This window comes from Dendrobates tinctorius, unplaced genomic scaffold (genome assembly GCF_039654945.1).
Source record: "Dendrobates tinctorius isolate UK_male_01 unplaced genomic scaffold, ASM3965494v1 ptg000062l, whole genome shotgun sequence".
Lineage (NCBI taxonomy): Eukaryota > Metazoa > Chordata > Amphibia > Anura > Dendrobatidae > Dendrobates > Dendrobates tinctorius.
This window is the reverse complement of record NW_027361730.1, coordinates 39,789,059-39,814,598: the sequence shown is the minus strand read 5'-3', so window position 1 is coordinate 39,814,598 and position 25,540 is coordinate 39,789,059. Positions and strand designations below refer to the sequence as shown.

At 41.7% G+C, this 25,540-nt stretch overlaps 1 protein-coding gene across 4 annotated transcripts in view; it reads right to left on the bottom strand.

The window, feature by feature from the left end:
* CUNH15orf39 (chromosome unknown C15orf39 homolog) overlaps positions 1–25,540 on the bottom strand; it is a 108,321-nt gene that overhangs the window by 4,501 nt on the left and 78,280 nt on the right. For 2 of the 4 annotated variants that reach the window (XM_073579580.1, XM_073579582.1), the window contains one exon: positions 21,890–21,923. The exons of the other annotated variants lie outside the window; for them this stretch is intronic. In XM_073579580.1, coding sequence (XP_073435681.1) covers positions 21,890–21,923 — 34 coding nt within the window. The remainder of the gene's footprint in view (positions 1–21,889; positions 21,924–25,540) is intronic. 4 annotated transcript variants of the gene reach the window in all.

Sequence of the window (25,540 nt, the reverse complement as noted above, 5' to 3'; positions counted from 1 at the left end):
GCACCCCCTACTTTCCCCCAAAATTTGGGGGAACAAAAGTGCATCTTATAAAGCGAAAAATACGGTAAATGGTCACTAAACCCCTAGATGAATTCATTAAGGCCCGTTTCACACTTCAGTCACAATCCGTCAAAGTGTTTAAAAAACGGATCTAGTGCAGATTACAAAAAACTGATGCACCGGATGCGTTTTTTTTTTTTTTTACGGATCCGTCAAAGCAGTAGTTTTAGGAATAGAGAGAGAATTTTTATATGCCCGAAAGGCTGTGGGGGTTAAATTAAAGGAAGAGAAATTGTTCCGGGCATGCTCAGTTTGAAAAAACGGAATCCAGCGACGGATTCCGTCTTTTGACGGACAGCAACAGATCCTGCACCCATAGGCTTCCATTATAGCCAATGATGGACGGCGCTGGATCCGTCGCTGTCAGACTTTTCAACGTACACAAAAAACGTTACTTTGTCCGTTGTCTCCGGCCGACATACAAAGAATTTATGACGGATCATGGATGAAACGTGTGGCCATCTGTCACAATCCGTCGCTAATAAAAAGTCTGAGAAAAAAAACGATCCAGCGGGAAAATTTGCTGGATCCGTTTTTTTTTTTTTTTTTTTCACAAAATGACGGATTGTGACTGAAACAAAAAGACAGAAGTGTGAAACAGGCCTAACGGGTATAGTTTCCAAACAAGGGCTCGGCAAATGCCATGAAGTCTCCAATTTCGACAAAAATTTATCTCCACAAATCAAATAATGCTCTCTCTCTTCCAAGCCCTGCAAATGCCAAAACATGAGTTCTGTGTTTGGGAGAAACTGCACAATAAAATGTAAAGGCATAATGTTATCTTATCAGGAAAAATATAGATCAATATTTTAGTGGAAAAAAAAAAAATCTCATTTTTTCATTCTACTTTGTGTTAATTGCAACGAAACACCCGAAGCATTTGATTTTCTGATTGCAGTTTTAACTCCTTCACAGCCTTTAACGTATACTTATGGCAAAGGTTGGGCTCCCATGCCGAGACCACAACTTTCTTTGCACATTTAATCATTCATCATATGCCTTTAACAGCCATGGCTGGAGCCATGCCGTTAACTTGTTAACCTCCGGAGCTTTTTTTCAGTTTTGCGTTTGATTTTAGCTCTCCTTCTCAGAGCCATAACTTTTTTATTTTTTTGTCAATATGGCCGTGTGATAGCATGTTTTTTGCGGGATGAGTTGTACTTTTGAACGACACCATTGGTTTTACCATGTAGTGTACTAGAAAACAGGAAAAAAAATTCCAAGTGGGGTGAAATTGCAAAAAAAAGGGAATCCCACACTTGTTTTTTATTTAGCTTTTTTACTAGGATCACTAAATGCTAAAACTAACCTGCCATTATGATTCTGCAGGTCATTACAAGTTCATAAGACACCAAACATGTCTAGGTTCTTTATCTAAGTGGTGAAAAAAAGTTCCAAACTTTGTTAAAAAAAAAAAAAAAAAAAAAAAAAAAAAAAAGCGCCATTTTCCAATACCCGTAGTGCCTCCATTTTTTAATCATCTCATAATGATACCATTTTGGTGCAGATACAATCTTTTTATCACCCTTTATTACATTGTAAAGCAATGTTGCGGCGACCAAGAAAACGTAATTCTGGCGTTTTGACTTTTATCGCTACGCCGTTTAGCGATCGCGTTAATCTTTTTTTATTGATAGATCGGGCGATTCTGAAGCCGGTGATACCAAATGTGTATGTTTGATTTTTTTTTTTTTTTAAATTTGTTTTATTTTGAATGCCCCCAGGGGGTCATTTGAATTTTTTTTTTTTTTACTTTTGGCATGCTTCAATAGTCTCCATGGGAGACTATAAGTTGCCACAACCTGATCAGCTCTGCTACATAAAGGCGATGATCAGATTGTCTCTATATAGCAGAATTACTCACTTGCCATGAGCTCTGACCACCGTGCGGGGCTCACTGCAAGCCGACACCCACAACTATAGAGGTCTCCAGGAGACCTCTGGCTGTCATGCCAACAATTCGTTGACCCGCGATCACGTGACGCGAGTTAAATGCTGCTGTCAGCGTTTGACAGCGGCATTTAATTAGTTAATAGCCACGAGTGAATCGCGATTCCATAGTACTATTACGCCCGATGTCGGAAAGGGGTTAAATGCAATCACTGAAAGCTGGATTGAACACTCGCCGGAAGCGCGTCATCGATCCCTTGCATCGGCGCTCCTGTCATGTGATGGAGGTGCGCCGATGTGTTCTGCTAATGACCCCTGTCATTACGATCTCCTGTTAACTCCAGCTCTAGGTGATCGGGATTTCTTACATACATAGCAGTGCTGAATCACTGCTATGTATGGGACACGATCGGATACTCAGAGCTTCAAGTTTCCTAACGTCACTATTAAATTCAGTTAAAAGTGAAAAAAAAAAGTTTTTGATTGTGAGCCTCAATGAGGACAGTGCTGATAATGTCAATGCAAAGTACGAAATATGAGTTGGCAGGATGAGAGGCTTAAAAGGGGTACAAAGTTTAACCAATAATTAAATAAATTTCACAATTGGATGCGTTTAAATGTTACTGTGCTTCGATAATCTCATACATGTGCCCCTGCTGTGTACTGTGTAATGGTTGTGTCTGACCGTGCAGGAACATGGTCTGATCATACCACATCTCCTGGGCAGGGGAGGAAGCAAAAGAGGATTGCAGCTGATTATTTTGTTAAGGTAAAAGATTGCTTAACAGGCAGTGAAATGTTTTGCCTCATAAAAAGAATCAACTGTGATCCCGAGCTATAATGACTGTATACTCAGTCTTGCTTCCTCCCCTGCCAGGAGATGTGGCATGATCAGACCATGTTCCTGTACAGTCAAGACACAGATTACACAGCACATAGCAGGGGCAAGTTTATAATATCTCAGCACAGGAACATTTTTTGTAAACACATCCAATTATCGGACTTATTATTATTCAAAGATCTATTGATTAATATGTTGCTTAAAACTTTGTTGGAAAACCCCTTTAAGACTGGAATCTAAGGGGTAAAGTTTCTCCTTGTGGAGAGTGACAAGCCAGGCCTGCCATGTCAAAGTGAGATGACTTATTATACGCTATGCATGCTCCTCTGTGAAATTAAATATGGAAGTTGTCTGTTCAGAGAGGAAGAAGGCTTGAACTTAGAGCCACAGATTGGAACTAGCAATAAGTTGTGTAAAGTTCATCGGGTTGACATGTGTAAATTGCTGCAGGGCATTTGCTTATTTTGTCTTTATCTTAGGTTTTGTCTGTTTAGCGGCCAGTGTGAACATGTGCCTACATGCTGCATGCACACCAACTTATATTCCATTTAAACTCTTTGTTGATAAAGTTTTTATGTGCTCTGTGCAATTAAGGGTGTGGCCTCCCATTTCTTTCGGCTGGACAATACATTCATATTGTTGTCCATGGCTAGGTGTCCATTAGCCAGTCATAGTCCTTTTCAACCCTTACTCACATTAGTTCACTTGACATATGGGTCACCTTGGCGTGGTGGGATAGCTTTTACGTTTTTTCAACAAAATTATGTTAAATCACGTACCCTAAATTACAGTATTTTCATGCACTATTGCTATTTATTTACTGCAGGTTACGTGCTTATTTTGTTTTTATCTTAGATTTTGTCTGTATAATGGCCACTGTGAATATGCACTTACATGCCGAATGCAGACCAAATTATATTCCAGTTCATCTCTTTAGGCATATGTACTGTAAGTTGTGTAGAGTACATCAGGTTGCGCAATAAATTACAGTAAATCAGAAATAAATATAGTAATCCATGGATGAGTGGTAGACTTTTAAATAGTCTTATGACTAGGCCAGATTTTTTGAGGCATGTGTCACATTGCCAAGTGGTGTCCTTTCTGAATCCTGTTTTGTAACAAATTCAGCACTTTTTTTCCGACCTCTCTCTTTGCAGTTTGAGGAACCACATCTGTGAAATGTTTCCCTGGTAAAATAGAGGCATCTTCAGTTCCAGACAAACTGGGGCCCTTCTCCTTCCTGACTTCCAAATATTAGGGCCTTAACCATTACCTCCTGAGACTGAAGGAAGTGTCCGTATTGCTTACACATCGTGATAACACGTAAGCGCTATACATTGCCATCTGTACAATGTGCATGACCAGTTTTTCTATCAGGCTTTTGCTTTCCGCTTGGCACAGTAGGGCTGGAGTACTTGAAAACAGAGATCAACTCCCCTCATGTTCTTTTTGTACCCCAGGACAGATTCTGGCTTGGGCACCAGGGTAGATGTACCTCGTACAATAGTGCGGGAGTACCCATCACCATGTATTGTGATCAAGAATAGGACATCACTCTTGTCCTTATACTTGACAACCAGTATGTTATCACTACATTAGGCTCTGCTCTAAGGGTACAGTTACACTAAGCGACGCACCAGCGATCCCGACAACGATACGACCTGGTAAGGATCGCTGGTGCGTCGCTACATGATCATTACATGGCCGTCAGACAGGCAGACTTACCCAATGACGCAACAATGATCCAGCGATCCGTATAACGACCTTGGCGGTCGTTGGGACCTTGTCTGACTCCCACCTGCGTCCCTGATTTCTGCGTTGCTAACGAGGTCGCTCGTCGGTGTCAAACAGCGATGTGCGCCGGCCAGCGGGACACCAGCGATCAAAAAATGGCCTGGGACATTCGAGCACGAATAGCGACATCGCAGCGGGGCCTACGTGAGATCGCTGGCGAGGTCACTGTTGCGTCACAAAATCGGTGACACTTCAACGATCTCGCTATGTGAGACGGGGCCTTAACCCTCTCTGAGCAGCTACCAAACCAGCGACCTAGGGAGGACTCTGGCAGAGGGATTTGAAGATTGGGATGTTGGTGTAGAAGATATCTACTGTATGTAGAGGTGATAACCTTGATCCAGCAGTGGGTGCACCAAATCCCACACAATTTTCCCACCTCACTACCAGGACAGCGGAAAATTCAGGAGGTTCAATCCGTGTGTCCTTTCCATTCATAAACCCTAAATTTGTGAGTATACCCTGATGTACTCTCGCACAGCTTGTACATTTTAATTCTGTAGTGGGCCCTCTTATTGAGCAGATACTGCAGGAATTTAAGCCTCCCCTTGATATGTATCAGCAACTTGTCTATGCAAATATCCCTTAGGGGAACGTACAACTCAGAAAATTTGTTGCTGAAGTGATCAATGACCGTCCTGACTTTAAAAAGTTGGGGTTATCTCGGGGTGGACACTGCTTTATTGTCGTAATGCAAAAAAGAGTGGTCTCAAAGCACGTCTGGGACATAGCCATGCAGAAAACTTGAGTGCTATATAAAATATCCACAATCTTAAAAGAAGCCTGTTAGGTCCCCCGTGCCTCCAGAACCACGGCGTGATAACATGACTTACAAACGCCAGCATAATCGTTAACGCTATATTTACTTTGTGCATGCATGTGGCTTTTTCACCCTCTTTTTATTGATCTTCATTCTCTGCACTTCTTACCCATGCACAGTGCGCTTCTCTGAAGCCGGCACGGGTACACCCGGCTTCAGAGGATCAATGTTGAGGAGGGGAAGAAGTCTAGCACATGCGTTCGGTAAGCATAACGATGACTCCGCTGCTTGTATGTCAGGTTATCAAGCCCATGGTTCTAGAGGCACGGGGGGACCTGACAGGTTCCCTTTGAGACCAAAAGTGACTAGATCCCAAGGGGTCCTTTGAGAATGAAATAAAATTGCTTCCACACTTCAAATTGCAGCCCATCGTAGACTGACTAGTGCTATGTCACATGCTATGTCACAAATTCCTCAAGTCTGTCAGAAGCAGAAAGAAAGACAGTGTCATGTAAAAGTTTGGGCACCCCTGGTCAAAATTACTGTTATTGTGAACAGTTAAGCAAGTTGAAGGTGAAATGATCTCTAAAACGGCTTAAACACATTTCCTCTGTGCTTTAAACCAATAAAAAAAAAGATGCAAACAATGAAAAAAAAAAATTATATAAATTTTTTTCATTGTTTACATTTTAAAAAATGCAAAAAAGGAAAATGGGCCGCCGCAAGTTTGGGCACCCTGCATGGTTAGAACCTAGTAGCACAACCTGTAAATGCTTTTTGTAGCCAGCCAAGTATCTTTCAAATCTTGTTTGAGGGATGTTCATCCATTCTTCCTTGCAAAATTCTTTCAGTTCTGGAAGTTTCCTGGGTCGTCTTGCATGCACTGCTATTTTGACATCTCGCCACTTATTTGCATTGATGTTCAGATCAGGGGACTGAGGTCCATTGTAAAACCTTCAGCTTGAGCCTTTTAAGTTGGTCTTTTGCGGATTTTGACGCATGTTTAGGATCACTATCCACTTGTAGAAGCCATCCTCTTTCCAATTTCATCTTTTTTAGGCTATATGCACACGTAGATTTTGGTCCTGCAGATTTTTCCGAGCGGATTTGGAAAAATCAGCAGGTAAAATCTCAGGTCAAAAGACCTGCGGTTTACCTGCAGATTAGCCTGCGGTTTCACACCTCTACAATGGAGAAGGTGTGAAACCGCAGCGGAATCCGCACAAATTGACATGCTGTGGATATGAACCCGCAGAAAAATCCGCAGCATGGGAACAGCGTTTTTCAGTTTACCATTGAAAACTATGGTACTGTACAACGCACCTAAATCTGCTGCAGACCCGCAGAGCCTGAAACGCTGCAGATCCACAGCAGAATCCGCACCGTGTGCACATAAGCCTTACAGTTGGTGTTATGCGTGCATCAAGGATTTGATGAAATTTAATTGAAACCATTCTTCCCTCTACCCATGAAATGTTCTCCATGCCATTGGCTTCAGCACAACCCCAAAGCATGATTGATCCACCTCCATACTTAATGGTTGGCGAGATGTTCTTTTCTTGAAATTCTGTGCCCTTTTTTCTTTACACATACCTTCGTTCATTGTGGCCAAATAGTTCTATTTTAACCTCAGGACTTGTTTCCAAAATGCATCAGGCTTGTTTAAATGTTCTTTTGCATACTTCTGACGTTAAATTTTATGGTGAGGATACAGAAGAGGTTTTCTTCTGATGACTCTTCCATGAAGACCATATTTATGTAGCTGTCTATGAACTGTAGAACAATGCACTACAAGTCCAGTCTTTTAACTCCTTCTGAAGGTATTTTGCAGTCAAGTGGGGGTTCTGATTTGCCTCTCTAGTAATCCTACAAGCATCTCTCATTTCAGCGAGGTCACAGGTGAGGATTGTTACCTTTAGTAACCATTCAAACCCATATATGTCAAACTTCTGTGCATGTTATCAGGCCAAAATCACCAGGGTATATGAACATTTGATCAGGGTCATTTGGATGTACTGGGTTATCATTATGATTTAAAAAGAAAAAACACAGTAGTCTGACAATAAATGGCTTCACCCAACCACTAAACATGAGTGGAGAAAGAGTTGTGGTGTTACCATTCATGAAAGCCAAGAAAGCAAAAATTTTGCCGGGGTATACTTTTGAGTACAAGTGTATGTGCGCGTGTGTAATATAATATAATATAATATAATATATATATACACATATACACACACACACACATATACATGGTACAGACCAAAAGTTTGGACACACCTCATTCAAAGAGTTTTCTTTATTTTCATGACTATGAAAATTGTAGATTCACTCTGAAAGCATCAAAACTATGAATTAACACATGTGGAATTATATAATTAACAAAAAAGCGTGAAACAACTGAAAATACTGTATGTCTTATATTCTAGGCTCTTCAAAGTAGCCACCTTTTGCTTTGATTACTGCTTTGCATACTCTTGGCATTCTCTTGATGAGCTTCAAGAGGTAGTCACCGGAAATGGTTTTCACTTCACAGGTGTGCCCTGTCAGGTTTAATAAGTGAGATTTCTTGCCTTATAAATGGGGTTGGGAACATCAGTTGTGTTGTGCAGAAGTCTGGTGGATACACAGCTGATAGTCCTACTGAATACACTGTTAGAATTTGTATTATGGCAAGAAAAAAGCAGCTAAGTAAAGAAAAACGAGTGGCCATCATTACTTTAAGAAATGAAGGTCAGTCAGTCTGAAAAATTGGAAAAACTTTTGAAAGTGTCCGCAAGTGCAGTGGCAAAAACCATCAAGCGCTACAAAGAAACTGGCTCACATGAGGACCGCCCCAGGAAAGGAAGACCAAGAGTCACCTCTGCTGCGGAGGATAAGTTCATCCGAGTCACTAGCCTCAGAAATCGCAGGTTAATAGCAGCTCAGAATAGAGACCAGGTCAATGCAACACAGAGTTCTAGCAGCAGACACATCTCTACAACAACTGTTAAGAGGAGACTTTGTGCAGCAGGCCTTCATGGTAAAATAGCTGCTAGGAAACCACTGCTAAGGACAGGCAACAAGCAGAAGAGACTTGTTTGGGCTAAAGAACACAAGGAATGGACATTAGACCAGAGGAAATCTGTGCTTTGGTCTGATAAGTCCAAATTTGAGATCTTTGGTTCCAACCACCGTGTCTTTGTGCGACGCAGAAAAGGTGAACAGATGGACTCTACATGCCTGGTTCCCACTGTGAAGCATAGAGGAGGTGTTATGGTGTGAGGGTGCTTTGCTGGTGACACTGGTGGGGATTTATTCAAAATTGAAGGCATACTGAACCAGTATGGCTACCACAGCATCTTGCAGCGGCATGCTATTCCATCCGGTTTGCGTTTACTTGGACCATCATTTATTTTTCAACAGGACAATGACCCCAAACACACCTCCAGGCTGTGTAAGGGCTATTTGACCAAGAAGGAGAGTGATGGGGTGCTACGCCAGATGACCTGGCCTCCACAGTCACCAGACCGAACCCAATCGAGATGGTTTGGGGTGAGCTAGACCGCAGAGTGAAGGCAAAAGGGCCAACAAGTGCTAAGCAACTCTGGGAACTCCTTCAAGACTGTTGGAAGACCATTTCCAGTGACTACTTCTTGCAGCTCATCAAGAGAATGCCAAGAGTGTGCAAAGCAGTAACCAAAGCAAAAGGTGGCTACTTTGAAGAACCTAGAATATAAGAGTCTCACACTTTTTTGTTAATTATATAATTTCACATGTGTTAATTCACAGTTTTGATGCCATCAGAGTGAATCTACTATTTTCATAGTCATGAAAATAAAGAAAAGTAAATAAAATTCATTTGCGCTTACATGAAAAGCCGAGGGTATACTCAGTACATGTGCCTCTTATTCATATAGATTGATAGTAAGGTTTGGATAAATTAAAATAATTAGTGACTACTAAAAATAATTTTTTATTAAAAAATAATGTTTTTAGTCCTAATTTAAAGTATAAAAAATAAATAGTATAAAAAGGCAAAATAAACCTAACAATCCAAGGGATCCTAGGCAGCTGAAAGATATCTGTCTTAATTGGTGACAGGGCTGGTGGTTTTAGGAGCTAAATGTTCACATCAAAATAGACATTAATAAATACAAGCATAGAGCCATACCTGAGATCATGAATAGTAGCGGTTGAAAAGAGTGAGAAATGTAGGTAACTTGGTCCTTTTTACAATGATGATGATAGCGCTGAAAAGTCCCAGTCCGCAGACAGATGTCTGAGTCTCCGATCACTTGTAGTTACTGCTGATGCCGTAAATCCTGAGATCAAAGCGGTCTTCCAGCGAAAAGTGCACGTAAATGTGCTGTCAGGAGCAAAGTCTGAAGAGCAACGATGGATAATCTGACACAGTGGGTTCTGTCACGGCCGATGACAGATAGCCCACCCGCCGCGTAATCGTCGTTGCAGGACGGTAATTTAGGCAGCGTGTCTGGATAGTAAACCAACAGGGTATGCCTGGATAGTGCAGGACCCTGCGTGACGTCACGGTCACGTGTAAGAACACGTGAATGGTTAGCAGGCACTGGTTGGACCTGACAAATTGCATAAAGACCTAAAAAATCCACCCGGGAGACCAATTATTTCTGCCATTGGGGGTCTAACATCAAATTTATCTAAATTTGTGGACTGTCATTTACAACCATTGATACCGAAGCTCCCAGCATATCTTAAAGACAGTACCCACATTTTAAACATTCTAATGGATGTAAAATGGTGTGAACACTACATTATAGGTACAATGAACATCACCTCTCTATATACTGTCATTCAGCACCAGAAAGGTTGTGAAGCGGTTAGGTATTTTTTGGGGATGGTAGACACATTACCCCATGACCAAATTGATTTTATTTTAGAATGTATTAATTTTATTTTAACTCATAATTATTTTAAATTTGGGATGCACTACTACTCCCAGCAGTGGGGTACAGCCATGGGTACCAGGTTCGCTCCTAGCTATGCAAATCTGTACGTCGGACGATGGGAACATGAAACCATCTATCCGGGAGGCAAGCTACGGGCGAACCTGGTACTCTGGCATCGTTTTATAGACGACATTATCTTTATATGGTCTGGTGGTCCTGATTCACTGAAACAATTTTTTAATGAACTTAATAAAAATATGTATTTTTTAAAATTTTCTATGACCACCAGCACTAGTGAGATCAACTTTCTTGATTTAAAGATCTTTACAGAAGACAATAAAATAGTCACACGAGTATACCACAAGCCCACTGATTCTAATGACTTTATATCATTGGACAGCTGCCATCTACCCAGCTGGCTACTGAATGTCCCGAAAAGTCAGCTAATAAGAGCACATCGGAACTGCTCCAAAAAAGAGGACTTTAACCAAGATGCAGAGGCTATGATAGATAGGTTTGCCAATAAGGTATACGATCGAGAGTTTTTACAAAAAACGAAAGAAACAGTGGAGAAAATACCGAGGGAACAGCTGTTACAACCATGCAAGCAAAAAAATGAATATGCAGCTGTAGAGGACATACCTATAATCATACAATACAATGCAAATAGTGCAATTCTCAAGAAAATTGTTAAAAGAAATTGGAATATTCTGAGAAATGATAGGATTATAGGAGAATCTCTACCACCATATCCTAAATTTATTTTTCGCAAAGCACAAAACCTGGGCAATATGATAGCCCCCTCTATTTCTAAACCTTTCGGAATGGGCATTAATAATGAGGTAACACTACCAGACGTTTTTTTTCCCTGTAAAAAATGTGGACCTTGCAAAAAACTGGCTAATAAGAAACAAAAGTCAATTGCCAATAAATTTGCAGAGCTACACATAAAGGAGTTTATCACATGCAACACAACTGGTGTTATATATGGTATTACTTGCCCTTGTGGCAAGATATACATTGGCCGAACTATACGCCCGATGCATATTCGAATAGCTGAGCATTTGCGTAATATTACTAACAGATTTACTGGCCACCCACTTTCTCAGCATTTCCTTACCCACCATGGGGGTTCTATTAAGGGCATTACAACCACTGGTATACGAATAGTTAAAAGGAGCTGGAGGAAAGGGAACTTTATTCAGCAAATGTCCAGGGAGGAGTAAAATCATTTTTGAGATGAACACCTTGATCCCGAATGGCTTAAACAGTGAAATTGAGCTGTTCGCTTTTAATGTCTGAACTTAGTCATAGGAGAGCCGTGGATATATAAGCACTGATAGAACTCTAATGGACCTTCTCTGATGAAGGAATCCGCTGATTCTGAAACGCGTCAGAAATTTGTCAGGTCCAACCAGTGCCTGCTAACCATTCACGTGTTCTTACACGTGACCGTGACGTCACGCAGGGTCCTGCACTATCCAGGCATACCCTGTTGGTTTACTATCCAGACACGCTGCCTAAATTACCGTCCTGCAACGACGATTACGCGGCGGGTGGGCTGTCATCGGCCGTGACAGAACCCACTGTGTCAGATTATCCATCGTTGCTCTTCAGACTTTGCTCCTGACAGCACGTTTACGTGCACTTTTCGCTGGAAGACAGCTTTGATCTCAGGATTTACGGCATCAGCAGTAACCACAAGTGATCGGAGACTCAGACATCTGTCTGCGGACTGGGACTTTTCAGCGCTATCATCATCATTGTAAAAAGGACCAAGTTACCTACATTTCTCACTCTTTTCAACCGCTACTATTCATGATCTCAGGTATGGCTCTATGCTTGTATTTATTAATGTCTATTTTGATGTGAACATTTAGCTCCTAAAACCACCAGCCCTGTCACCAATTAAGACATATCTTTCAGCTGCCTAGGATTGTTAGGTTTATTTTGCCTTTTTATACTATTTATTTTTTAAACTTTAAATTAGGACTAAAAACATTTTTTAATAAAAAATTATTTTTAGTAGTCACTGCCAACATTTTGCAACAGGCCAGAGCCCCGGGGCTCTCTCTCGGTTCCCTCTGTATTGACTCCGGCAATATGGCGGCGGCGCATGTGCTGATGGTGATCTCGGGACAGATCTCGAGAGATAAGATCTCAGAAATCTCATCTCTCGAGATCTCAATCCAGAGATCACCATCAGTGCATGCGCCGCCGCCATATTGCCGGAGTCAATACAGAGGGAACCGAGAGAGAGCTCCGGGGCTCTGGTCTGTCACAAAATGTCATCAGAGCCCCGGGATGGGAACCGGAGACACCGCTGGGCACGTGGAGACACGGCTGGGCACCCGGAGACACCCACAGCACCGGCGAACACCCCTGCGGCCTACACCCGGTAAAAGTCGGCAGAGCCCCAGGTTGCTGCACAGACTCCCCTGGCAGCAGCACAAGAACCCCTCGCAGTAGCATAGACCCCCAGCAGCAACACAAGCCCCCCTGGCAGTAGCACAGGACCCCCTGGCAGCGCGCTGCACATCGGAGCACCCTCTCATCTCTTCCTGCGGCATGCAGCATCACCCCACTCCTGCCTCCTCCAGCAGCGACCCTGGGACCCCGCTTCACCGCAGCCACCACCCCCGGTAAGCAATAAGACGCATGAATTATAAGAAGCACCACCATTTTATTAAAAAAAATATTTTTTTCTTATTTTTCTACTCAAAATTTGGGGAGCGTCTTATAAAGCGAAAAATACGGTGTGTGTATATATATATATATATATATATTTTTTTTTTTTTTTCCCCTTCATTTTTTACATTTTAAAAATACAAAAATATTAATATTTTTTTTTTTTACAAAATAGAAAAGGCAATGTGTGATCTTTAATTTCAGCCCTTTTAGAGATCATTTCATCTTTGGTTCGCTTAACTGCTCACAATAACAGTAATTTTGACCAGGGGTGCACAAACTTTTACATGCCACTGTATGTCCTATTCCTCACTAGGCACATTGGGGGTCATCTCCAGCATCATCCATCTCAATGCCTAATTGTATTATGGTTGGACGCCGTCAGACTGACTGAGGAGAAAGAGGATGAAGCTGGAGATCACGTTGCCGATGAGTACATCGTGTGTAAGGCTAGTTTCACATTTGCAGACGGAGGAGCTGCGGACTTCCTCTGTGAAGCTCTGCCCACTGCCGCACCTCCTCCGGTCAGCTGCGCCTAAAGCCGCATACTTCTGCATGCAGCCTGCGTACCCCATCTTTAACATTGGGTACACGCAGGTCGTGCCGATTTATGCGGATACCTCCGCATGCGTCGTTTTATGCCCCCATATGCTGCCCCATAAGATGCTCCATAGAATGCCTCCCATATGCTGCCCCCATAAAATGCTCCATACATTATGCCCTATATATTGCAGCTGCCGCTGCTGCGGGAATAAAAATGGCATACTCACCTCTTGACCCTGGGGGCCAGGTGCTGGGTCCTGGAGCAGGCGGAGACACCGGTGTGCTATGGGGGACAGGTGCCGGTGTTGCCGTGGCTCAGGACCCAGCACCTGAGATATTCACCTGCCCCGGGTCCATCGCTGCTCACCACTGTCTGGCGCGTCCTGTGTCAGTGACGTTCAGACAGCAGAAGGCGTGGCGCGCACTAACCACGTCACTGTGCCCTCTGCTGCCTAAATGTCACTGACAGAGGACGCAGCAGACAGCAGCAAGAAGTGATGGAGCGGGCACAGGTGAATATCGAATATACTTACCCCCTCCTGGCGCGGTCTCTGCAGCCTCCCCCCACTTCTCCCACAGTCTCCCTTCCTTCAGCGGTCACGTGGTACTGCTCATTAAACTCATCAATATGCACATATTCATGAGTTTAATTAGCAGTACCACGTGACCGCTGAAGGCAGGGAGACCATGGAGAAGCAAGGGGGCTGCTGAGACGCGTGTGTGTGTGGGGGGGGTGTCAGTATGATCTCTGACACCCCTGCTCCCCCTCCTACCCCCAGGTATATGACTCGTCTATAAGCCGAGAGGGGGACTTTGAGCCCCAAAAAATGACGTGTGACCATACAGTAGTTTTCTCCGACATATGGGGTATCAGCGTACTTAGGACAAACTGGACAACATTTGTGGTCCAATTTCTCATGTTACCCTTGGGAAAATAAAAAAATTCGGGACTAAAAGATCATGTTTGTGGAAAAATATGATTTTTTTTATTTTCACGCCCGGGCGGTCTAAACTTCTGTGAAGCACTTGGGGGTTCTCACCACATATCTAGATAAGTTCCTTGGGGGGGTCTAGTATCCAAAATGGGGTCACTTGTGAGGGGTTTCCACTGTTTAGGCACATCAGGGGCTCTCCAAATGTGAAATGTAATCTCAATTCCAGCCAATTTTGCGTTGAAAAAGTCAAACGGCGCACCTTTCCTTCCGAGCTTTGCCATGCGCCGAAACAGTGGTTCCCTTCCACATATCAGTTATTAGCGTACTCAGGACAAATTTCACAATAACCTTTGCAGACCCCAATTTCTCCTGTTACCCTTGGAAAAATAAAAAAAAATTGGACCTGAAGTAATTTTTTGGTGAAAAAAAGTTAAATGTTCATTTTTTTTAAACATTCAAAAAATTCCTGTGACGCACCTTAAGGGTTAGGCTGGGTTCACATTGCATTAGGGTGAATCCGCTAGCGCTATGTAACGGATACGTTAGCGCACCCATTGACCGCAATGCAAATAACGCATACTAACGTATGCCGAAATCAGCATGTGCTAGCAAGTATCCGTTATTTCCTAACGCACCCTCGAACGCTGCATGCAGCGTTTTTGGGTGCGTTGGCAATAACGCACAGTGAACGGACCCGTTCGCTGTGCATAGGATTGTATGGGCTAACGCATGGTAGCGCTTGATACCGTAGCGCTACCATGTGTTAAGGCATACCGTTAGCGCTATGGCGCTAAAGTGCACAAAAGTGACATTAACGGATCCGATAATTGGATGCCCAACGCAATGTGAACCTAGCCTTAATAAACTTCTTGAATGTGATTTTGAGTACCGTCAGGGGTGCAGTTTTTAGAATGGTGTCACTTTTGGGTATTTTCTATCATATAGACCTCTCAAAGTGACTTCAAATGTGATGTGGTCCCTAAAAAAAAAAAAAAATGGTGTAAAAATGAGAAATCGCTGGTCAACTCTTAACCCTTATAACTTCCTAACAAAAAAAAAAATTTGGTTCCAAAATTGTGCTGATGTAAAGTAAACATGTGGGAAATGTTACTTAAGTTTTTTGTGTGCCATATCTCTGTGATTTAAGGGCATAAAAATTCAAAGTTGGAAAATTGCGAAATTTTCAAAATTTTCTCCAAACTTCCGTTTTTTTCACAAATAAACGCAAGTTATATGAATTAATTTTTACCACTATCATGAAGTACAATATATCACGGTCATTAACGTGCAAACCACCCTTGGGGGTAAAGGGGTTAAGGGTTACAGAAAAGGGTGTTTATCAAAGTCTGAAATTCACCACACATTTATGGAAGTTTATTATGGTACAAGCAAAGGAAATTTCTGTGGACCTCAGAAAAAGTTGTTGATGCTTACATGGCTGGAAGAGGTTACACAACCATCTCTAATGTAAAAAGTTTCAACTCAAACTACAATCACATACATACACACTATGTGTCAGCACACTGTGATCAATTTATACAGTATATGGGATCGAAGGGGTAAAGTTTCTTCTTGTGGAAAGTGACATGCCTGGACTGGCATGACAGTATTAGGGTATTAGGTGGATTAGAAGTCCTGCAATGCTGCTCAGAGATATCAAGTGTACAAACTGCTTCTTCAAATAGAAAGAGGACTTGAACGTTAGTGCCACTTATTGGAAGTAGCAATCGCTGAAGTCGATATTACATTTTAGAATTGCTACTTCCAATAAATAGTACTAGACTTTATTATAAAAATACGTAAAAGTCATCCAATCATGTCAAGGAGTCATATGGATGGTCCTTAGTTCTAGCTACTCACTTCTCCAGGTGCCCAGACAAACCTCAAATTAAATTAGGAAGAGATAGGAACCTGGCTTAGCTTGTAATGAAACGTTTTTGACAAAGAATGATGGTTAAGGATGCATAGCTTTTTGATAAAAAAAAATGTAAAGGATCATATTTTTCAGACCATAAGACGCACCTAGGTTTTAGAGGAGGAAGACAAAAACAAAACTCAAGCAAACATACATGCCCCCCCCCTCCATCCTGGTATACATGGCCAACATACCCATCGAAGTAGACATGACCCCCGCATCCCAATCCTGATATACATGACCACCATCCCCATCCTGGTATACATGGCCCCTTCATTTCCATCCTAATATACATGTCCCCTCCATGATGGTTTACATGCCCAGCCCATCATGCTGCACACAAAACAAAAAATAAACAATACTTATCTACCCTCAGTTTTTTTGCAGCAGCGTCGTGTTCTGATGCCATCAGCTGATTTAAGAATGTACTAGCGCATGACTTTACTGCCGTGCACCCTCACACGGTGAGGTCAGCTGTCCGAATACTCACTGCGCTCCACACCCGGAATTATGAGCGTGGAGAGCAGTGAATATTAATTTTTTTTAATAGCAGGCACACGTGATCGCCTGGCGGCTGCCATTGTGCCCGCTATTAAAGAAATTGAATATTCACTGTTCTCCACTCCCAAGAGCGACGGGGAGCAGTGAATATTAATTTTCTTTAATAGCAGGCACACAAGATCGCACAGCCCCTGCAGGAAGCCGGTGGTTACTGCTACTATTGCGCCCATGGGAGTGGAGAGCATTGAATATTCATTCTCTTTAACAGCGGGCACACATGATTGCCTGGCGGCTGCGGCTAACGCTGTGCCCACTATTAAAAGAAAATGAATATTCACTGCAGCACATGCCCATAATTGCTCACACCTCTCTGCCCCAGCTTCAGTGCATAGAGGTGCCCTCCCACTCTGGGTATGGAGAGCAGTGAATATTCATTTTCTTTCCACGGGAACAGTGTTAGCCGCAGCAGTTGACTGCTGCCTCCTGTGACCCGCTCCTCCTCTGCTGCAACACCATTCACAGCCACAGGGGAGATTATAATATATATATTACATCCGGACTATAAGGGTGAGTGCACACAGTGCAGATTCACCTGCGGATTTTTCCACGCGGAATTGCAGGTAAAACCGCAGGTAAAGTGACCTGCGGGTTTCCCCTGCAGTTTGACAACTGGACAATGGAACAGGTGTGAAACCGCTGCGGAATCCGCAGAAATTGACATGCTGCGGATTTAAAACCGCAGCAAATCCGCAGCATGTGCACTGCGGTTTTGAAATCCCATTGGCTAACATGGTAGTGTACATTGCTTGCAGATCTGCTGCAGATCCGCAGGGCCAAATCCGCAGCGTGTGCACATACCCCAAGACAAACCCCCCACTTTTTCCTCCAAGATATTGCGTATTATAGTAAGAAAACAAGGTACCTCCCATTTTTTACATTTATAATAGTGGAATCCATACATGCAGTACATGTACAGGTAACCTGATACAGGTTAAGGTTTGTATAAATCCACCAGTCTGCAGTCAGACATGGGTACAAATTGAGAAAATATAAGCCTATTAATACCAAACATATTATTTGTTGGTCAGCCAACAAAGATCACTCCTAACAGCAAGTAGTATGAGGTCACAAAGGAACCCAAGGTAACACTAAACAGCTAAAGGATTCTCATATTAGCTATTGTTAATGTTCATAAATCCACCATCAGGAAGACACTGAACAACAATGATGTGTATGGCAGGGTTGCAAGTAGAAAATTACTACTCTGCTAAAAGCAACCTTGCTGCCAGTCTGCAGTTTGCTAAAGAACACCTGGAAAAAAACAAACTGCTCTTGATCAAGTGTTCTGAGATCAAAATAGAGCTGTTTGTTTAAAAAGTGAAGTGTTTGGCGAAAGAAAAACAATGCATTACAGCACAAAAACCTCATACCATCTGTGAAACACAGTATGGTTTCAGACCATTTTGCTATATCTGGGTCACGATGCCCTCCTACTACTTATGGAACAATGAATTATGAATTATATAGGCAAATCCTAAAGAAAAATGTCAGGACATCTGTCCATGAGATAAATCTTAACAGAATGAGGGTCATGTAGCAAAACATTGGCTCAAATCACATAAGAGTTTATATAAAAAAAATAGTTGAAGAAAAAAGTTGAAAGTTTAGGAAAGCCAAGTCAAAGTCCTGACCTTTACCCCATAGAAATGTTATGGAAAAACATGAAGCGAGCAGTTCACAGGAGAGAACCCAACAATATAACAATGAAAGCTGTTTCATAGTGAGGAATAGTTAAAAATTCCTCCAAGCCGATGTGCAAAACTATTCAATAATTGCCAGAAATGTTTAAACGCTGTTACTGCTGCACAAGGAGGAGGTCACACCAGATACTGAAAGTAAAGGTTCACATATTTTTGCCACTCACAGGTATTTCACATTGGATCACTTTCCGCAATAAAAAAATGACAACATATGATATTTTTTACTAATTTGTTTAATCTAAATTTATTTTTTATCTACTATTAATCAGGGCTGTGGAGTCTGAGTCATGGAGTCTTTGCCCATTTTGGTGGAATTGGTATAAAGAAGTCGGGAGTTGTAGAGTCAGGGAAATTGAGGAGTTGGAGGACTCCACAGCCCTGCTATTAATACTTGTGTGAAAATTTAATTTTAGATCGAATTTATGCAAAATATTGAAAATTTTGAACGGTTCAAAAACTCTCGAGAACTATGGTATTGTTGTATTATCAGTACTTCATTAAAAACCAAGTACAGCAAAAGTGATTTTGTCTACGGTGACCAGTCAAAAGTCTGAATGTACGGTACTTTAACTCAGTGGGACAGAGTTATCAAAACTGCCTTTGCTGCCCACAGCAACCAGAGCAGTTTAAATCTGTCAGTAGGTTCAACCCTTCTAAGCAGTCTATATGGCTACGAAGGTCATAGGAAGCTAAATGAAACTATACCTTGATATCTGTGATGTGATATCTTATTTCAGAGATATCCATGTTTTTCTTATATGTAAATAAGCTATTCCAAGCTATGGGATGGACCCTGATCTACATGAGAATCTTCCTCCAGAGATTATTTTTAATAAAAAGGAGGAAATACCAATGCGAAACATTCAACTAACACAGAACAATAGAACTGAACTTTGTCTTCCTATAAACATATTTGCTGCAGCTGTCAAAGCTCTGCTGTATTGCAACATTGCTGCCTGTGAGCCCGGAGCAGAGGCACTGAGAGGAACCTGCAGATATATCAGCTACAACCACACACAACTCTGCAGTGAGATCAAGAGAGCAGCAATTATAGGTCACACTGATACCTCACCTTTCATTTAATATAAGCTCTGGAGTCAGCATCATTATAATTGGTTACTATGGGCAACAAAGACAGCTTTAGCGTCAGACAGTTTTGATTATTGTACCCAGTCTCTTTTTTAGAGTTTATTCATATAGGTTTTGCTGAATTTCTGCAGCAGAAAATCAGAAGCAACGTCTGCTGTAAACAAATCATAGATATTGTTACAGAAATGCTGCAGAGTTACATTGCATATACACTCTTCAACATTAAAACTGCAAAGCCGGGAAGGCAAATCCATGGATTTATGGAAATCACAGGATTGATAGACACCTAAAGTATATGCAAATGAGGAAAAATGCAAAGTAACTTTTCAAAACATCTTGATCCATTCAGTCTCAAGTATCAGGCCCACATGCAGAAATCCCAGCACTTACACGTTTTAGCATGCGATCAGTGAGGTCATTAATGGTCATATTTTGCATGCCAATCATCAAAAACCGCTGCTTGCAGCTCCTTTTGCAATTGCCGAACAATGATGTCCCAGATTAGCTGCGGGCCATGGTAGCATTTTTAGACCACACAAGTTGCTGACAGCAATCAATATGCATTCTTGTATGGTAATGATGAAAAATGACTACCTGGACACTTTGGAGAAATGGCCGTACTACTGGTTGCATTACCAAACTAGTTTAACAGTGCATGATCAGTGTCATTGGAATGATGTGAGGCCAACATATATTTTTCCACCCGACATCATAATCCTGGGAGCAGGACTGGTGTTTCGGTCCCTTGTGAAGGGCTCTTCATTTTTTTGTCCACGTCTTTTTATCAGATTCAAAGAATGGCAAACAGTGATCTACAGTATACTGTACTTCTAAGGATTCAAACAGCATCTATACAAACCATAAGAAAGCATTTTAACAACATTGATTTAGGAGCAAAATGCAGGTGATTCAATGACATGACGTTATCACTTTCAAAAGGTTATCATGGTGCAGAGCAAAAGAGAAATAGAGGCTTGAATGAAAGTCTATCCTCTTCAGTGAGAAGTTCCACTTTTGATTTGGATGCAATAATTACTGGAGATTGGTTTTTAGACCACGTAGTCGTGGCATGAAGAGGTATTCACAAGAAAATGTAAAAATGCCCCAGGAGCAAATTTCCAGCATGACAACATCAGTCTGCAAGATGGTCATGACACAACGACCAGCCTGCCTGGCCTAAACATGCTACTATGGCTAGCAGCATCTCCGGACTTGTCTTCCATCAAGCACATCTAGGACATCATTGATGGGCAATTGTAAAAGGAGATGTCAGCAGTGGATCTTGATGATTTGCGTGCCAAAATGCATTCAACATGGCAGAACACTATTCAGACAACCATTAATAATCTCAGTGTCAGCATGCCTACTGTATGTGTATTTCTGTTTGTGGCACCCATGTTCGATATTGAATAAATCAAGGTGTTTTGAAAACATTTCAATTGTTTATCATTTGCATATCATGAATATGCCTATCAGTCCTGTAACTTCCATATTTCTGGTTGCCTGAAAATTGTGATAATTTACCCCTAAACACTGTCATTCTCGGCCATGGACTGAATCTGGTATTTGAATACATGTGGTTGATACAAGGCATAGCCTATAGACAATGGAGAAAAAAACCTGACTATTTTTCTAATGCCTTATAATTAGAGATGAGCAAATTTGATCGGGTAAGGGCTTATTCGGCAAGCCATAGCGCTTGCCAAATAAGCTACAGAGAGAACCCGGATACATTGTGCGCGCCAGCTGATCAGCTATTTGGCTCCGCAGCTGCATGTGTCAAGGCTGTGTGACAGTCACGACACATGCATGGAGAGTCCAAACAAACAGGCTCTCCTTGCATGTGTCGAGACTGGGACACAGCCGCGACACATGCAGCAGCGGACTGAACAGCTGATCAGCCGGCGCGATCCAGGAAGCAGAGTTCCTCTGCAGCTTATTCGGCAAGCGCTATAGCTTGCTGCATAAGCACTGACCTGAAATTCTCTCATCTCTACTTATATCTAGATCATGAAAATGGAACAAACCTTTAAGTCTAATGTACGGACAGAACAACATCTGCCTTTGCAGAATGAAGAAAACTATTTTTTATTTTTTTTAATGTTAGTCAGTCACACAAGAGAAAAACATGCAAATATAAACAAACATTGGCACACACACACATTTCTAAAACCCTAAGTAATGTGATTTGCAAAGATCGCATACGTACTTGAGTGTATGCTGCCCAGACTGTGAGCGGGAACCTGGAAGATATAAAGTTTAGGGACATGAGCCCAGAGGGAATAGGAAAGTTGGTCACAGGGCACACAACTCCAGGCATTACAGGTCTGCTAAATTACTTTTTTTTTTTTTAACTCAATATTTCTGTTAGCCAAAGATGAGCGACAGCTCTGTTAATAACCAGACAGTGGAACAGATTTCCTGCTGAAAGATGAAAGAAAGAATTGAATAGCAGAATCCACTACTACTAAGGGCACCATAGACATTAGATGAAAATGATTAATAACTCCAAACACATCACAGACTAGTTACAAATTGACAAATATAGGATTTTTTCGTGCAATGATGTAGCCCAGGGTTCCCCAACTCCAGTCCTCAAGGCCCACCAACAGATCATGTTTTCAGGATTTCCTTTGTATTGCACAGGTGAAGCAATTATCACCTGAGCAATACTAAGGAAATCCTGAAAACATGATCTGTTGGTGGGCCTTGAGGACTGGAGTTGGGGTACCCTGATGTAGCCAGTGCCAATAGCAGTCCTGCAAAATCCAAAATGCAGACTGGTGTTTTCAATTGACTGCAAATGTTTGTCGGTCTTACCATCAAACCAGTGGTAGATTATCATTCATTTTGGTTGAAGAGGTCAATTCATTTGAGATTTACTTGGCTTATGATGAGTGACCGACAAATGTCCATTGTCACTTAAAACACTGAACGGGTATAGGTGACTTTTTTAGCCAATGATCAACACTGGCTACAAAACAGAAGAAAAAAAATTCAGCAATGGCTGATGTAGCCTGATGTATCTGGAAGCACTGACGCGCAATAGTTTATTTTCACCGACTGTGCTTGAGGGCCTTAAGCCTAGAAAAAAGGAATAGCAGTGTCATGCAGCAGATATCTAGCTAGTCTACAGCAGTTAAGTCTAGTTACCGTACTTTAGAAAGCAAAAACTAACTACAGATGTGGATAGAAGCAAGAGAACAAGACAATGAGCACTAATCAGTGAAGATCAAAAATAAAATCATGGCAATAGCAATAACACCAAATGTACACTACCAAACGTTTCCATTAAAAAAAAGAAAACAAAGTTCTAGTACATTGGTTAGATTCCTTGTCAAACTCATGCACAGATTATTAAATTAGATGAGAGAAATTGTTCCGCAAGTTAAAACTTGTAAAAGATTTATACAAGTTGCTTTATGTGTATCAGTCACATAAAGAATACTAACAGAATGAATGAAACACACCGACACATTTAGTAGTAAGAATAGGTTACAAGAAAACATACAAGCATTAAAATTAATTTAAGCAATAATTTCTACTGTACAAATACATAATACTGATTGTTTTCAGTGGGAGAAATAAAATATAGTAGTTCTGAAACCTTTTAATGACTAACAAAATTAAAACACGCCAAGATATGTTACAATACAAGCTTTCAAGACTATTTGGGTCTCTACATCAGACATGGTAATACAACATGGTTTTTCAGGCACTTTGTTATACCATGCCTGATGAATATTCCCAAGCAGTCTCGAAAGCTTGCTTTGTAACAGTTACCGTATATACTCGAATATAAGCCGAGATTTTCAGCCCGTTTTTTTGGGCTGAAAGTCCCCCTCTCGGCTTATATTCGAGTCATATACACCGGGGGGTCGGAGGGGGAGAGGGGGCGGGGGTGTCAGGTCATACTTACCCGTCCTGATGCTGTCTCTTGAGCCCCCAGCTTCTCCGCGCTCTCTGTTCCTGCCTTCAGCAGTCACGTGGTGCCGCTCATTAAAACTCATGAATATGCGCATATTCATGAGTTTTAATGAGCGGTATCACACGGCCGCTGAACACAGGAAGAGAGAGCGCGGAGAAGCTGGGGGCTCAAGCGACAGCGTCAGGACGGGTAAGTATAGCGATACTCACCTGTCCTGCGTCCATGGCTGCTTGCCGCTGTCTGTCATCGGTCAGTGACTTCAGACAGCAGAGGGCGCGGTGATGTGGTTAGTGCGCGCCGCGACTCCTGCAGTCTGAATGTCACTGACTGATGACGTGGCAGATAGCGGGGAGCAGCCATGGACTCAGGACAGGTATCTGACACCCAGCGACGGAGAGGTGAGTATGTCATTTTTTTTATTTTTACATGCTGCAGCAGCGGCAGCACATGGGGGAATAATCTATGGAGCTGCTTATGGGGGCAGTATATGGGGGAACAATCTATGGAGCTTCTTATGGGGGCAGTATATGGGGGAACAATCTATGGAGCTTCTTCTGGGGACACCATATGGGGGAATAATCTTTGGAGCATTTCCCACCCTAGGCTTATACTCGAGTCAATAAGTTTTCCCATTTTTTTGTGGCAAAATTAGGGGGTCGGCTTATACTCGAGTATATACGGTATTTTATTTGTGCTAGCCATAACTAAAAAATTATTTTGTTTCTCCCTCTGAAAACAATTAATCTTCTGTCAACTGGATAACACAGTAGTAAAACTTTTTTTTTTTTTTTTTTTTTTTAACTTTTAAATACATAAAACTCATACATCATTCACACAAGAGCTGACAAGTGGATAAATCCCAGTTTTGAAAGGCTACAGTTTTCAATAAATAGATGTAGAAGTGTTGTACTATGTATTGGTACGAAAACTTGCAATGCAAATGAAAATTCATCTTTGTGTAAAACTTTGAAATAGTGCAAGATACAAAAATATATACTCACAGTGGGAATAAAAAGTCTACACACCCCTGTAAAAATATTAGAATAGTTGCATTTTACAGCAAAAGTCATGCAACATAAACAGCTTACAACACAGCAAACAAGGATCACCTCGTTGAAAGTTAGCAGTCAGAAGGGAAAAGAACCATTTCCAAGGCATTAGATATACCATAGAACACTGTGAAGACGATCATCAAGAAATGGCTAAAATTTGTCACAACAGTAATATTGCCTGGAACCAGATGTACGTTAAAAATTGATGAAAAGACCAGAAGAAAATTGGTCTGGGCAGCTGCCAAGAGGTCATCAGCAACATTAAAGAAGCAGTAGGAATTTCTGGTAAGCACTGGTTGTGTACTGCATTTGACAACAATCTCCTGTATTATTCATATGCCTTTTCTTACAAAGAAAAACATCCAAGGCTGGCTACGTCTTGCCAAGATCAACATGAAATCTGCCAAAGGCACGTTGGAAAAAGTTTTACGGTCTAATGAGACCATGGTTGAAGCTTTCAGCCATACATCTAAAAAGTATGATGAGCACAGAGCCAACACTGTGCATCACCGATAGAACACCATACCCACAGTGAAGCATGGTGGATGCAGAATTATGCTATGGGAATGCATAATTGATTAAGATCAAAGTTTTGGAATGGCCTGTCAGAGCCCAGACCTGAATCCAATTGAAAATCTGGGTGATCTGAAGAGGGCTTTACACAAGAAGCCGCCTTTGCAACCTGATATTTGGGGCACTACTGCAAGGAAGAATAGGCAAAGATTGTCAATTCTAAATGTGCCATGCTGAAAAACTCCTACCCCAAAAGATTGAATGTGATGATAAATTCAAAGGGTATGTCAATAAGGTATTAGTTTAAGTTACTGTTTAATTCAAGCACATTATTTTAGTTTTTAAACTGTTTTGAGCTGAAAAAAAA